The following is a 15,859-nucleotide window of genomic DNA, read 5'->3' as shown; positions in this document are numbered from 1 at the left end:
AAACTCATTCTTGATCACATTTGATGATGATTGATGGTCACAGCTAGCTGGACAGATCTTTTAATCCTAGTTGCTTTGCGCACGTCCTGTCTTGTTGATATGATTATACAAGTTACTATGGAGACCTATTAATACGTGGCTATCAATCAATTTGGTGGGCTGGGAAACTGCACTCCGCCACATTGTGGTTGGCCTAAAAATACAAGGGATTTGGATCGTATTTTAACATTTAAAAAAGAGACTTATTGTCTTTATATAGCTTCAATATGACTGTGCACACACTATTCTACACACTGTTTTGTACAAACAGCTTGAAAAAATATGATTTTCATCATAGATGTCCTTTAAACTCAAAATATTGCAAGATACAAATTGCAATTCTGACAAAAAGTCATAATTGTGAGAAATAAACAAGCCTTTTAGTATTATTTTTGTCTGTGGCAGAAAGAAGTGTACACAGGTGTGAAACAAAAGTGAATAAATGTTGAATAATTTGTTTCAAACACATGTTAGAGACGTGTAGTAGTTTTCGGACATAACTGTACATGGATTGTTAAGCTTGGTGTCTGACCTTTAGGGCTTAGCAAGTCTCCCTCCAGGTAAAAGACTCCTCTGCGCAAAGCCACTTCCTGAAGTATGATGCCAAAACTGTAGACATCCCCCTTTTGAGTGCCTCCTGGAGGAAAGCACTCCATTCTCGACAACTCTGGAGCCAACCACAGCTTACCTGTACACACAGATCCATACAGACAGTAAATGTTATTGTTGATTGTTTGACTAAAGCTTGCACGTATGCATGTTGTGAAAATTACAGCCACGTGTGTCAGAATGACACATGAGTCGACAAAGCCGAAAAGGTCACATGACTGACGTGCATAATAAGAGTGGGCGTCCTCCGTGTCCGACTCCGTCCTGATGCTGGACAGCCCGTAGTCAGTGATCTTTAGCACAAAACGATTGTCAACCACACAGTTGGAAGACTTCAGGTTGCCATGGGATACAATCACACTGTTATGAAGAAAAGCCATGCCCTGAGGGGAGAGACAGATTGGACAGTATGAAGGAAAGCAGGAGGATAAGGATGCAGTGCAATGAGGGAGAATGGAAAATAAACATTTAAAGAGATAGTTCACCCAAAAATAAACATTTATTTAACGTCTAATCAATTTCAAGTGATTCCAAAGCTTTATGAGCTTCTTTCTTCTGTCATCCAAAAAAACGATTTTGAAGAATGTTGAAAACGGCAGCCATTGAAATTCATGGTAGAATAAAAAGAATTGATGTGATATATTATGTTCTTCATATTTTGTCCTTTTTGTTGAATAGAAAAAAGAAATTTATGAAAGTTTGGAGCAAGTGGAGGGTGAGAAAATGATGACAGATTTTGAAATTTTGGGTGAACTTTGCCTTTAACGTGAATTTCATCATTAACAAAATACAGAAAGGGGTTTCTACCTTTACTATGTCGCTGATTAATGAGTATTTGAACATCCAATCTAGTGTAATGCTGTCGTTCTCCAAAATATTCTGTAAAAAAAAGATGCAGAAATTCAGAGATGTACAATTTCAGTGCTAAATTGCTAAATTATTTTTAAAGCATGCAAATATTTAATTCTTTTTGTGTGTGTCTGTGTATTTTTTGTACATTTAAACTTAAGTTGGGGACACATTTTTTGAGAAATCAAAATGTACTTTCTATATTATTCTACAAAATATCAAGAATGCCTGATTCCATCTAAATGAATGTAAACAGTCTGAATACTTCTGCCAAACACACACTAGGCAAGTTCTTTGGCTAAGTTGTTCATATGGAAAAAAGTCCTACAAAATAAATTGTACAATTCAGATTTGAGACATATTCGAATGCATTTTTTGCAATTCTAAGTTTACATCTTACAATTTGAACACATTTCTTACAATTGTGACTGTGACTTTAAACATACCTGAGCTTTAAACATACAATCTTTTTATTTTGTCTCAAAATTGTGGCATATAAACATGTGACATATAAACTTTCGTGCAATATAAACATTTGATAGCAGTATTTGTGCAAAAAAAAACAACATCACCAAACATGCTGTATAGAAAATTCAACCAATTAAAAAAGTCACAGCGATTGTCGAAACATGTCAAAAAATATCTAGCACCACATATCATGTAATTGAGTTTGTTTGCAATATAAAAACTGGCAATATTCTCCTCATAGCTAGTTGGTGTAGATTAGGGGTGCCCAAACTTTTGCTTTTTTTTGGTTTTTCAGAAACCAAACTTGTGGTTTGATTGGGCCGATTGAGGCTAGTGAAGGTAAATATTTGCCATGGGTATTTCCCTAATTTATGTAATAATGTTTAGCAATGACTAGAAAACATTGGCTTAAGTATATTTTACATTTTATTATGAGCTTATTATAGTAAAAACAAAACAATCTCATTTATAATAGAATTACACTAGTCTTTGCCTTGATTTGCTCACTGCATAGTCCTCTATGTGTTGAGTGACAGTATTTACATTTTGAAATAAAATTAGATTCATTTAAAACATTTAATTGAACCATTTAATTTCAGTTTTCTCTAAATAAAATGAATGAAAAGCAATAAAACAAACAAAAAAGGTTACATCAAGTTAGAAATGATGATCTCAGTGTTAAAGGCATTCGCCCCAACCCTTTTTAATTAAATATTAAATATCTTATTTATATATATAAATATATATATATATATTGGAAAATATTACTTCGTTTTGTAAACATTTTACAAACATTATTTGTTTATTATTACCATTTGATGAGTCTCCCCATACAGTTTGATAGTAAGCTTGAACCTGGAAGCTGTTTCACGTGACGTCACATTTAACAAGCAGAGCGGTCCTATTTGATCAAGACCATTTTAGAATCTTAATTAAAATGTAAATTTGCAGATAGTTTTTTGTAAGGGTCAAGTTGAAGGTTAGAGAATAGTAAACATCATTAGCTCAATAGGTCAATGAAAAGTCACCGTGATGACAGAACATGAATGGTGTGTCTGTACCTGCAGGCTGCCTCGAGGGCAGTATTCAGTGACAATGCAGATATTGGGTGGGTCGATGCAGGCGCCGATAAAACGGGTCAAATGCTCATTCTGCACATCCCTCATCTAGAGAACAAACACATACTATTATTTTAAAGTCGCAACACGTTTTTAACGTTAAATCTTACCAGCAATGCAATTATTTGTTCAAAAATGAAAGGAAAATTTATAAGATAAAACACTTACAATTTAAAATCCCTATTTTCTATTTATTAAATTCAAAATATTAAAAATAATTTAATTAATAAAAATAGTTATTAATGCACCATATTAATTTAAATATTAATTGTAATTCAATATTATTCATTTATTTATATTAATAATAATATTAATTTCATTAATTATTAATTTATGAAAAAAACACAATTTAGTTCTTCAATCTATAGTTTAGATTGAAACATGCTGATTTGGTGCTTAAGAAATATTTTTACTATTAGCATGAATAATCATAAAATTGTCAACTGTGGAAAGGAATACATTGTTTAAAACAGCAGTATTTATTCAAAGCAGAAATCTGTTGTAGCATTACATACGCCTTCTGACCAATTTAATATATCCCTGCTCAAGTATTAATTTCCATTAAAAAATGTACTGACCCCAAATGCTTGAATGCTAGTGTGTTGGTAATGATTATAATCAGATTAGCAGAAATATCCTACAGCAGAGCAATAAAACAGCATGACACACTCACATGCTTCAGTTCAAACAACACTTTCCTCGTTAACTCGACGCGCCTTCTGTTGATGTATTTAATAGCCACAATATTTCCCTGGGGGACAAATAAGCACATACGTTTGCAGTGGTCAGAATGTGTGTACTTTGAGGTTTTAACATGCACGTAAACTGTGACACTTCAAAAATAAAACAAAAACATTTCAATTAGTGGGAGTCAATAGCCCAGCACACCGACAAAGCCCCAAGTTTTCTCTCCCACTTCACTTCCTGTGTCATGTTTATTTAGTCTTATCACTAAAAAGAAAAAAAAAACATTCTATAAAGACACACACAGTAAATATATATAAAAAATATTCAAAATGTACATATAAATTGTTTTATTAGGTAATGTAAATGCATTGGGTATGATAAACCAAGGTTGACAACTGCGAAAAAAAAAAAAGTGAGATGTCTCCGGATATCCTGAATTCAGCTAATCAGATGATGAAGCTTGAGAATCATTTATCATTCCATGTGCCTTATAACCCGAGGTCAAAGGGTATGACGTCTGAGAGTATAAATATGTACTAAATAAACATCTGTTGAATCAGAGAACGATACCTTAAAGTAGCCAGTCTTAGCAAACACCTGAAAATTTCCATCAGTCGTCAGCAGCGATCCATAGTTAGAACCTCTCTGCAGAGAAATAATAATATTAGATTAAAATAATTGATACATTTAAGAAAAACAAGGAGCTGGAGAAGATAATTTATGAGTGAGTATTATTGTGTAGCTGGATCAGAAATGAATGGGGGCTCGTGGCAATAATGGCATCAAACAATAATGCCCCTCCTTATTCGAGCTCAATTAAACTAAACTATTATGCCTGTCACGATTAAAGTGGAATTTGAAAATGAATGAAAAATGTCACAGCATTGCATCTGTTCTCTTTTTATCACATATTGGTTGTTGTTTTTACAGCGTCGAGAACAAACATCAATCACAAAGGTTTCCGGCCAATCAGAGTGTTTAGATTATTTCCTGATGAAATTGCTGGAGTGATGGAACCAGATTGGGATATGCTGTTTCTTCATACACCAAACAATTACTTTGCCTTCTATTTATTGATATTAATAACCTGCATTACAATATATAGAGCAATAACAAAAAATATACATATACAGAATTATTAAACCTCCTGAATTATTAACCCCCCTGTTTATTTATTTTTTCCCAATTTCTGTTTAACTGAGAGAAGATTTTTTTCAACACATTTCTAAACATAATTGTTTTAATAACTCATCTCTAATTACTGATTTATTTTATCTTTGCCATGATGACAGTACATAATATTTGACTAGATATACACTTTTATACAGCTTAAAGTGACATTTAAAGGCTTAATTAGTTTAATTAGGTTAACTAGACAGGTAAGTGTAATAAGGCAAGTTGTATTGTATATATTGTACAATGATGGTTTGTTCTGTAGACCAGTGTTTTATAACCACATTTCAGGAAAACCACCAACACTGCATGTTTTGTATGTCTCCTTTGTCTGTCACACCCATTACAGGTCTTTTAGTCTGTGCTACTGAGCTGTTGATCTGAATCGGGTGTGTTTGGTTAAATGTGCATTGCTGGTGGTACTCCAGGAACGTGGTTAAGAATCACTGGTGTAGACTATCAAAAACAAATATAGCTTAAAGAGGCTAATAATTTTGATCTTAAAATGTTTAAAAAAAATTTAAACTGCTAATATTCTAGCTGAAATAAAACAAAAAAGATTTTCTCAAGAAGAAAAAATATTATCAGACATGATGTGAAAATTTCCGTGCTCTGTTAAACATCATTTGGAAAATGTAAAAAAAGAAAAATATTCAAAGGGGGGCTAATAATTCTAACTTCAACTCTGTATATTTTTTTCGATATTGTAGCCATATCACATTATGAGTAAATTTAGGTATTTGACATAAAAGACAACAGAGATGCAGTGAATAAGATAATAATAAAAAAAAGCCAGAGGGTATCTGCACTATATTATTATGCTACACCAAGAGGAAGTAATGGCAGGTATTTGCTGCCCAGTATTGAAGTTATAGTTTACCCCAAAACAAAAATGTACTCATTATTAACTCTCCCACATGTGGTTCCAAACCTTTGAGCTTACAAATGAAGACTGATGAACTAGTAAACACTGACGTCCATATCAAGAAAACAAATACTATGGTAGTCAATGGTTACAGGTTTGCAACATTTTTCAAAATATCTTCTTTTGTGTTTAACAGAAACTCAATTAGGTTTGTGACACGTAAAAGGTGAATAAATGATGACAACATTTTCAGTTTTGTGTGAACAAAACTTTTATGTATGCAGTATTACCATATTGAGTGCAAAAAATATATAAAACTTATGCTGCATTATTGGAACACTACTTTCAATTTAAAGCAATGTCTTATAAAATAACCTATTGGAATTTAATTGACACTTTTTAAATGTTTTGTGGATTCAAATCCAAGTCAATTATGTCAAAAGTTTCATCCACCTAAAAGTTTCCCCCCTGCTATACTGTATTATAGCCTTGGCCAGCAAAGTGTAAATAAACACTGTATATAAAAAATGTCTGAAAACATAAAATAAATCTTCTAGAAATGTATTTTATTTTGGAAATTCTACATTTTTTGGCCCGATAATAAACAAGGTAACTTCAGATCTTGGTGTGTAGTGTGTACAGCGTCTTTGTTTTACTAGTGAGAGTGTGAGTTTGCTGCCGGTGCTTCTCAGGGCCTTTTCCAGATGGCTCATCTGAATGTCATCCCAGGAAATCCTCCATAACTGAGCAACCAACTCCTTCTCCAGCTTCAGCTTTCTGTGAACACATACACACACAGCCACATTTTTTGACATAATGACTGAGTCATAATCAGGTATTAAAACACTCTGCTGGCTCTTACCTGTATATAAAAACAGTCACAGTGAAGATGATGATGAGGATGAGGAAAAGCACAATGGAAATCATCTGGTGCATTGCGATGGTTCCTAAAAGAAAGAAGCAAAGTGATGGAGAGTAAAAAGTGCGTAAGTACTGTGTATGCGTTGCACTGTAAAAATGCTGGGTTCAATATAATTCCTTCATGTTGTCCCAACACAAAACGATTAAGTTAATGTAATTGCTTTTACAAATTTAAGTAGATTAAACAAAACAATTAAGTTGTCCCTAAAAAAACTCAAGAATTGTGTTGACTCGGCTCACTTTAAATAAGTAGTTTGAAGAAGAAGCAAATGTATTGTACAGCTATAGTGTATGAAACCTACTTGCTCGACAGGCAGGGTTTTCGTTCTTAAATCCGCAGGTGGGCACATCCATAGGGACTTTACCACCTGGCCACTGAATAGCCATCCCAGGAAGAATATTCATCTCCTTCTGGGTGCCATTATACACTGCCACAATCTGCAGAGCAATGTGAAGTACTCAATAAGACAACAGTCACAGGGTTCATTATTATTACCAATTAATAATAACAGGGTTATTATCGTATTTATATCATTAATTGCATTCAAAATCTACTTGGATAAAACTGTTTAGAGTTAGACTTGTTTCAATCCCTTAAACACTACAAATCTAATAATAATAAAAGCTTATGTGGTTTTTGATTGATGTCTTTTACATTAATGGACATTTACACTCCCATTTAAAATGTCAGAAGTCTTTTTTGTTTTTTTTGATGAAAATGGATCAAATACCAAAGTGAAGAAAATGAAGAATTTCCCTCTGTAAATCTATCAATACTTAATTTTTAAATTAATTATTAATTTTAATTATTCATTTATTCATTTTCTTGTCGGCTTAGTCCCTTTATTAATCTGGGGTTGCCACAGCGGAATGAACTTATCCAGCAAGTTTTTACACAGCGGATGCCCTTCCAGCCACAACCCATCTCTGGGAAACATCCACACATACAATTTAGCATACCCAATTCACCTGTACTGCATGCCTTTGGACTGTGGGGGAAAGCGGAGTACCCGGAGGAAACCCACCCGAACGCAGGGAGAACATGCAAACTCCACACAGAAACGCCAACTGAGCCGAGGATCGAACCAGCAACCCAGCGACGTTCTTGCTGTGTGAAGCGAATTTGCTACCCACTGCTTTAATTATTTTTGGTGATATAATGATAGTAATAATGACAGTAAACAAGCAAGAAAGGACAACAGTAATAATCATTAACAACAACCACTACAATAATAATAATAATAATAAAATTAAATCACAAGCCCTACACCAACTACTACTACAGTGAGTTTCTAATGTTACAACTATTACTAATGCTACTGCAGCCAAAACCACTACTACTACAATGTCTACTACTACCGATACTATTACAACAACTACTACCACTGATACTACTACTACATCTAGTCCTACTACTGATACTACTAGAGTAATGGCTGCTACTACAACATCTACATCAACAACATCCACTACTTCTGATACTACTACACAACAATGACTACTACTACTACTACTCCATATCCACTTCTTCTGATACCACTATATCAACGACATCTACTACTACAGATACTTCTTCAACTACTACTTAAAAAACCCAACTACAACTACAACCGCTACTACTACTAAAACTACTGCAACAACTGCAGCAACCTGAATAATGACGATGGTAGAAATACTTGTAATAATAATAATGAGATAACAGGACAAGTCAGGACAGTAATGATAATAATGAAAACAAAAGTAGAAGTAATAATATTAATGATAATAGTGAGGAGGTGAGGCGGGGTTTGGAATACTTAATTTTTGAATAGCAAGTACATTGTTAGGACTGAAATTTGGACATCTTTAAAGATGATTTCTTAATATATATATATTTTTTATTATTTATGAAAATTAACTCTCAGATTACAAATTTTCAAGTAGTTGTATCTCAGCCAAATTTTGTCCTGTGGTTATGTATAAATCTCATTTTTCAAAAAATGACCAAATATGATGGTTTTGTGGTCCATGGTCATACATTCAGCACATCTGCCATAAGTCATCCAAATGCACAATAAAACAAAGTTTTATTTCAGGTAAATGCTTTTCTTTTTGAACTTTTGTTTATGTCGTAATTACTGATTTATCACAGTTCCCACAATAAGAGTAAGCTGCTGATTTTAACATTGATAATATTAATTAACAAAAGTTCCTTGAGCACCAAATCAGTATATTATGATTTCTGAAGGACCATGTGAAGTCTGGAACAATAATAATGCTGAAAATTAAACTTTGCCATTACAGAAATAAATAACATTTTCCTTCAGCTTAGTCCCTGATCTTGGGTCTCCACAGCGGAATGAACCGCCAACTTGACCACCATATGTTTTACACAGCGGATGCCCTTCCAGCTGCAACTCAGTACTGGGAAACAACCATGCACACTCAGACACACTCATATACTACGGCCAATTTAGTTTACCCAATTAACCTATAGCGCATGTCTTTGAAACCAGAGCACCTGTCACCATCCTGCAGTTTGTCTCCATTCCCCTAGAGGTCCCCGTGTTTCCCCTCTGTATTTGTTCTTCCTCATGTGTTCTTGTTTACTTAATTTAGATCACCTGTGACTTGTTCCAGCCAGTGTATTTAAGTTGTCACTTTGTCTGTGTTCCTCACTCGGTGTTTGAGTCATCTCTGGTGAACTTGCCTTGCGTTTCCCTTGATCTCCTGAGCTACGTCTAGTAAGAGTGTTTTATTTTCCTTGTTGCTGACTGCATTAATTATCTGTTTGTTTTCTCCCCTCGTGGAGTTTTCTTTACATGTTTATTATACTGTTAGAGTATTTTGTATACCTCATTCTGAGAAGAACCTAAGTTGTCTGTTTTGCTACCTCATTTTTGAGAAGAACCTAAGTTGATATTTTTTTTCAATAAATCCTTGTTTCTTAATTCCCTCTTGGAGTGTTTTCGTTTGGGTCCAACACAACTTCCTCTGTGGCTTAGTGGTATACACATCGGTTTCCACACCAGAGACCCGGGTTCAAGACCCGGTCGTGACAGCACCCAGAGGAAACCTATATGTGAACACAGGGATAACATGCAAAATGCCAACTGGCCCAGCTGGGACTCGAACCAACATCCTGCAGTGAGGCGAGAGTGCTAATCACTGAGCCACCTTGTCCCCCCATAATGAAGTTTCTAAATTTAAACTAAATAATAGCAGCATCTAATAAAAATTAATTCTGTTTGCATGATCAATCGATGCAGCCTTTCTAAAATTAAAGAATTTTAAAAATCTGAAATGAACATACAATGCATTTAAAATATACAAATAATTTTTGACTGAACACAGCTCAAGTCTTTTAGTAGTAAAAGATGCTTTTTGTGTATTTAAATGTTTTTATATAGCATCTACAAGTAAAAGCTAACTGAACCTTGACCCCTTGACGTCAACACACAAGAAACACTCAAGTGTTCATCAAGTAATTTCTTTTACACACAGGAAGCAAAGTGGAAAACAGTTTTAATGGCAGAAATAACAAGTAAAAAAATTTAAAATGACAAACACAAGAGTCATTCAGAGAGCAGCTCAGATCTTTAAAATCACTCCTGCATCTCTCCTGTACACACTCACACACACAAGCAAAGCAACATTCCCCTGACTGAATATGTATCCCATAATTAACCTTCCCACAGCCTGGCCTCCCTATTACCAATCAAGTGCTTTTCATAAAGCGTGTGTGTGTGTGCGCGCGTGTGTGAGCTCTGGTTTAAAATTTATGCCACCAATTTGCCATTTTTAAGATTCAGGTGTTATATTCTCATTCATTAGTCTGTAACAAAGGCAAATCTGTTTGAATGACAAACAAGCACAAACGTATCTGCTGTAAGAAAATGAGGCTGCATTTCATCCATCTATTATTCAAAACAAAAGCATCATAAAGCATTCATATTATTCAAATTAAGGTGACACGTGGTGCTGCACTAAGGGCATATCCAAGTCCACTTTTACTGGTTTAAGACGGGAACAGTGGTCTAAAGGATTGTCTTCATTCTCTTTACGACTTATGGGTGTGTTTTGGGTGTAATGTGTATAAAAAAAACATCTCCCAGATGAGACAGATGAGTCTCATCTCCCATTCACTTTAAAAGCGAGAGATCCCACCATTTTGCATTCGCTATTTAAATGGTGGATGTAGCAAGCCAAAAAACTGAACACTTCGCTAGTGAGGAAACATCTGCTTGTCTGCAATGTTAAAGAGGTACACGCAATGACTATGCACTATGACATCTAGGCATTTTTATACTTATGTTGACAATAATTCATCTGTTGCATTTGAATCCTTTCAAATATTTATTTGTGCTGCTGTGCATCCCTGTGTGTGTGATAAGCAGAGATTGGTGTAACGTGTTTCTGTATTCTCATTAGATTTTTGGGGAACACAATAATGTAACGAATTACATTTTCAATTTGTGCAATGTGAATAGTTACCAAAGTCAGTGTAGTGGACGCAGTGGCGCAATAGGTGGTGCTGTCACCTCACAGTAAGAAGGTCGCTGGTTCAAGTCTCAGCTGGGTCAGTCGGCATTTCTGTGTGGAGTTTGTTCTCCCTGCATTTGTGTGGGTTTCCTCCAGGTGCTCTGGTTTCCCCCACAAGTCCAAAGACATGCGATACAGGTGAATTGCTATACTGTCTGTAGTGTATGTATGTGAATGAGAATGTATGAGTGTGTTTCTCAGTGATGGGTTGCAGCTAGAAGAGCATCTGATGCGTAAAACATGTGCTGGATAAATTGACAGTTCATTCCGCTGTAGCGACCCCAGATTAATAAAGGGATGAATGAATGTCAGTGTAATTGTGTTACTTACATAACAAATATAGATTTTAGGAAAAAAAAGGCTTTTTTAAAATCATGTTTTCCGTTGCAACATAACTTAATAAGCATGTGCTTTTAAATGCTGGAGAACCATAAAGAACTTTCAACTGCTTTTAACTTGACCAGCAACTTGTTCAAGTACTTGAACTGAAAGCATTTTATGACAATCCTCGTCACTAAGGAGAACACCGGCATCCAAAAACAGCAGCCCAACTCAGCCTAAACATGCTAAATTGGATTTTTGTGTATGATTGGGAGTAAAGGTAACTTCTAAAAATGTGAGAAGAAGCAGCTGCTTAAGAGGCTGTTCACATATCACGTCTTTTGTATGCGTGAGTTCATTATTTCCAATGTAAGCACGTGGCTTGCGCACACATTGGAAGTGATACATAAGCAGCATGATGCACTCACATATTCCAGATTTCAAGTATTTAACATTTGAGCGTTTACAGTTTGTCTCTACAACTACAGACAAATTATGTGTTTGTCTACTATGGATGTCAATGTTTACATGTTTATAAAATTTTCTTCAAAATATCTTCTTTTGCGTTCAAAAGATCAAAAAAAAGAACAAGTGAAGATTAAGTAAATGATGAGTGAATTTTAGATTTTGGGCGAACTATCTTTTTAAATCTTTTGAATTCGTCAAGATGCTGTGTTAAACCCATTGTAATATCTTTCAGTGAATAATTAACTACTGAAAGAGCTTTAGGTTATTTAGTATTTTTATTTGTTTTATATGTTTTAAAAAGAAGCTGCACAGTAGCGCAGTGGGTAGCGTTGTCTCCTCACAGCAATAAGGTCACTGGTTTAAGCCTCGGCTAGGTCAGCTGGCACTTCTGTGTGGAGTTTGGATGTTATAATATAAGCAATATAATCAAATTACAATTTTCCATTAGTAGTCAGTCATTTTGAATCTATTACTTTTTAAAGTAACTTACCCAACACTGGTAATAAGCAAGTGCATGTGTGTTGTGGACCTACCAATCCGCTTGTTAAGTCGTGGCGTATTAGGGACGTATGGAATACTGTTTCCGGGTCCAAGCCACTAGTTTATGGCCCCTTTTTAGTAATATTACTCATTAAAGTGAATTTTATGTAAAATCATGGTGTACACATCAGTCTCTGGACTTACCAAAAATACCAAAATTATAACAATTTATAAATGAATGAATTTATAAATGAATGAATTTATAAATGAATCACTTTCTGGCCATCGGATATTAGCCATGGGTATATACATATTGCGATTGTGATTTTCAAAAGTATTACATCACTTTGTAAACGTTTATTATTACGTTATATACAGCTTAAAGAGACGTTTAATGGCTTAATAGGTTAATTAGGTTAACTAAGCAGGATAGGGTAATTAGGCAAGTTATTGGTTATTTTTTTTTCTTTAGACAATCGAAAAAAAATTTGCCCAAAGGGGGTAATAATTTTGTCCCTAAAATGGTGTTTAAAAAATTAAAAACTGCTTTTGTTCAAGTCGAAAGAAAACAAATAAGACTTTCTCCAGAAGAAAAAGCATAAGACATTCTGTGAAAATTTCTTTGCTCCGTTAAACATAATTTGAAAATTATTAAAAAAAAGAAAAAAAATTCAAAGGGGGACTAATAATTCTGACTTCAACTGTATGTATCCGTGATATTTCCAAAATGATTATGATAATAATCAAAGAATCTATCACTTTTCTTGCTTTTAACCTGTCTAAGAGATTTAATAAAAACATCAATTTAAAAAAAAATTGTATGTAAAAATGTATTTAAAAAAACGAAAGCTGCGAATTCGAGAATTTTTATTTTTGAATAAAAAAATTTCATACAAAATAAAAAAGTTAATAATTCTCTGATATATCAGTTTTACCTTTATAGTGACAAAAATATCTTGTAGTTGAAGGGGGCTGGAAGAAGCAATGTAATTACCTACATGGAGATATAAGCTATACCAAAAGCTTTTTGTGTATGAAGGTTTCGTCTTCAGTTATACAAAATGAGCAAGAACTATCAACCTCCATAGAACTATTCACTGAATAATTTTAATGAAGAATTAAAAAAAACAAAATTATGTTTTATTGGGAATGCAGTACTTATGAGTTATAGGCAGGCTTTATTCCAGTCTATTAGGTCAATGAAGGATGCACAATTTGCCTTTAGGAACATTAAACTTTTTATTTGGAAAATTTGTGTAATATATTTATAAAAATGTTTTGTCAAATGACTAATTCTATTTAAGTTCAGCTCTGGTTCTTTAATAACATTTTCATAAAAAATTAAATGAGAATTTATACATTGAATTAGGCCTAAAGGAATTACTTTTTGCACAGCATTAAATTCTTTAAAAGGTAATGAAAAAGGATTATTAGACATAAATAGTTCATAAGACAAGAAGTTGCCAGACTTATCAAAAATTGAGAGAATCCCAATTATAGTTCTGTTAAACCATGTGGATAGAAAAGCAGATTTGTTTCTAATTCTAATATCAAAGTTGTTCCATAAAATGCATTTATGTGGTGAAAAATTGTGGGAATTAGTTTGATAGATCGCTTGGACCCGAAAGCCACTTCACGTGACGTCACACTTATATACACAGATATGTTCATATAGATGGGAACACAATTAGGGGTAAAATACTAACTACCATGATATGAAATGAAAACCTCAATTTACAGATGTTTTTTAAAGTAACTATGCTGTCATTTAATTCTTTTTTGCACAAATTTTTGTCTTCATGAAAACATCCAAAATCCCTAAAATTTGAATATAAAAATAAAGGCAGGCACATAAGTAAGCTGCAAGTTAGTGATCGTCACTGACCTGAAAGTCGCCAGTGTTGATGTCAGCCATGTCCCACAGGGCGAAATCAGTCTCTCTGTCCCCATTCTCATCAATCTGCACTAGACCTGTGACTCCTGGGAAAACAGAGAGCCAGCGTGTGGTTATTGAGCTCATTACTCCAATATCACAGCAGAACACAAAAGTAACATTAACTTTGACACAGTGCAGTGCAAACGTCAACCTTCTCCAGGTTCAGGACCTGTCTGGCTATCATTTGCAGTCAAAGTCAACAAAGTTTAACAGCTAAAATATGACCATTTATACAAAAGATGCACTGATCACAATACACATTTGTCATGAAAGAGTTAATGTTATTACTTTAACAACATTAACAACATGAGCTTCAGATTTTTGATTTTATACCGTCTTGACTATTATTTCAAATGATGCCTTTTTACAACACTGTTAACGTTTCTAGTAAATTATACAGCATTTAACTATAAAATAAACTGTATTTTACAGTAGGACAGTAACTGGATTTTAAAGTTGCATGGTGAAAATTACTGTATTATTTACAGTAAATATATACATACAATTCTGTAAATACATATACAGCAAGATAAATGGTCTTTAATGCCTCCTCCATCTTATCCCAGTCATGCTTAATAATGTTCATATCTGGTGACTGGGCTGGCCAATCCGGGAGCACCTTGATCTTTTTTGCTTTCAGGTATTTTGATGTGGAGGCTGAAGTATATGAGAATGAGCATTATCCTGCTGAAGAATTTGTCCTCTTTTATTTTTGCTGTAATTGATTTACAGTAAGTTACTGGAAAACTGCTGCCTGTAAGTTACTGTAGATTCTACAGGAAATTGGTAACAGTAAACAACTAGCTTCACAGAAACATCAGTCATTAATATATTGTAAAGGTTAAAAATGATAGGTGCTGTATGTAAGAACTTTCATGTATTGATCCCTCAATATAGCCAATGAGTGAACACCTAAAAAAGTAAAGACCTCCCGACTTTTTATTTTTTTCATAAAAACATGCAGACTATTCCCTCTAAAAGTTTTTCACGTTTTAAAGTGAATTTTGCCTGAAAAATTAGAATATTTCCCATTTTTTAAATCACAAAATGAATGCTTAAAATGTTCAGGATAATGCAAAAAGTGGAGGTATTCAGTTTCAGCTTTTACAAAGTCAACTCAAAATTGCTGCCACCAGGTCTTTACTTCACTAAATTCATTCAACATTGAAAGTATCATTATATGATTTATTTAGCCATTGTATTACCTTGAAAATCAAATTAGCTAGCTATTAATGTTGTTACCTCGTAGCTGTCACCTTATGTCAGTTATACAGCAAAAAAAAAAAAAAGTCACAGAAAAAAAGTCATGGTTGAATATTATGCAGAATACAGAGTTGATTGAATGTTACATAGAGTTAATTCCTGTGATAGAGTCAACTCTGGGTTGGGGTAAATTCAGAGTAA

The 15,859-nt window shown here is 34.0% G+C and overlaps 1 protein-coding gene across 1 annotated transcript in view; it reads right to left on the bottom strand.

Annotated features, from left to right (window-relative positions):
• The window catches only part of npr1b (natriuretic peptide receptor 1b), an 89,835-nt gene that overhangs the window by 18,795 nt on the left and 55,181 nt on the right, over positions 1-15,859 (bottom strand). The window contains exons 6-15 of the mRNA XM_087287147.1: positions 14,405-14,499; positions 7,032-7,167; positions 6,671-6,755; positions 6,465-6,585; positions 4,341-4,415; positions 3,757-3,834; positions 3,027-3,131; positions 1,456-1,527; positions 872-1,031; positions 572-727 (exon numbers count right to left, since the gene is read on the bottom strand). Of these exons, the coding sequence (XP_087143273.1) occupies positions 572-727; positions 872-1,031; positions 1,456-1,527; positions 3,027-3,131; positions 3,757-3,834; positions 4,341-4,415; positions 6,465-6,585; positions 6,671-6,755; positions 7,032-7,167; positions 14,405-14,499 (1,083 nt within the window). The remainder of the gene's footprint in view (positions 1-571; positions 728-871; positions 1,032-1,455; positions 1,528-3,026; positions 3,132-3,756; positions 3,835-4,340; positions 4,416-6,464; positions 6,586-6,670; positions 6,756-7,031; positions 7,168-14,404; positions 14,500-15,859) is intronic.

The sequence above is a fragment of the Danio rerio genome, chromosome 16 (genome assembly GCF_052040795.2).
Source record: "Danio rerio strain M-AB ecotype USA chromosome 16, GRCz13ab, whole genome shotgun sequence".
Lineage (NCBI taxonomy): Eukaryota > Metazoa > Chordata > Actinopteri > Cypriniformes > Danionidae > Danio > Danio rerio.
Note: the sequence above shows the minus strand (reverse complement) of the source record. Positions and strands in the feature narration are given on the sequence as shown.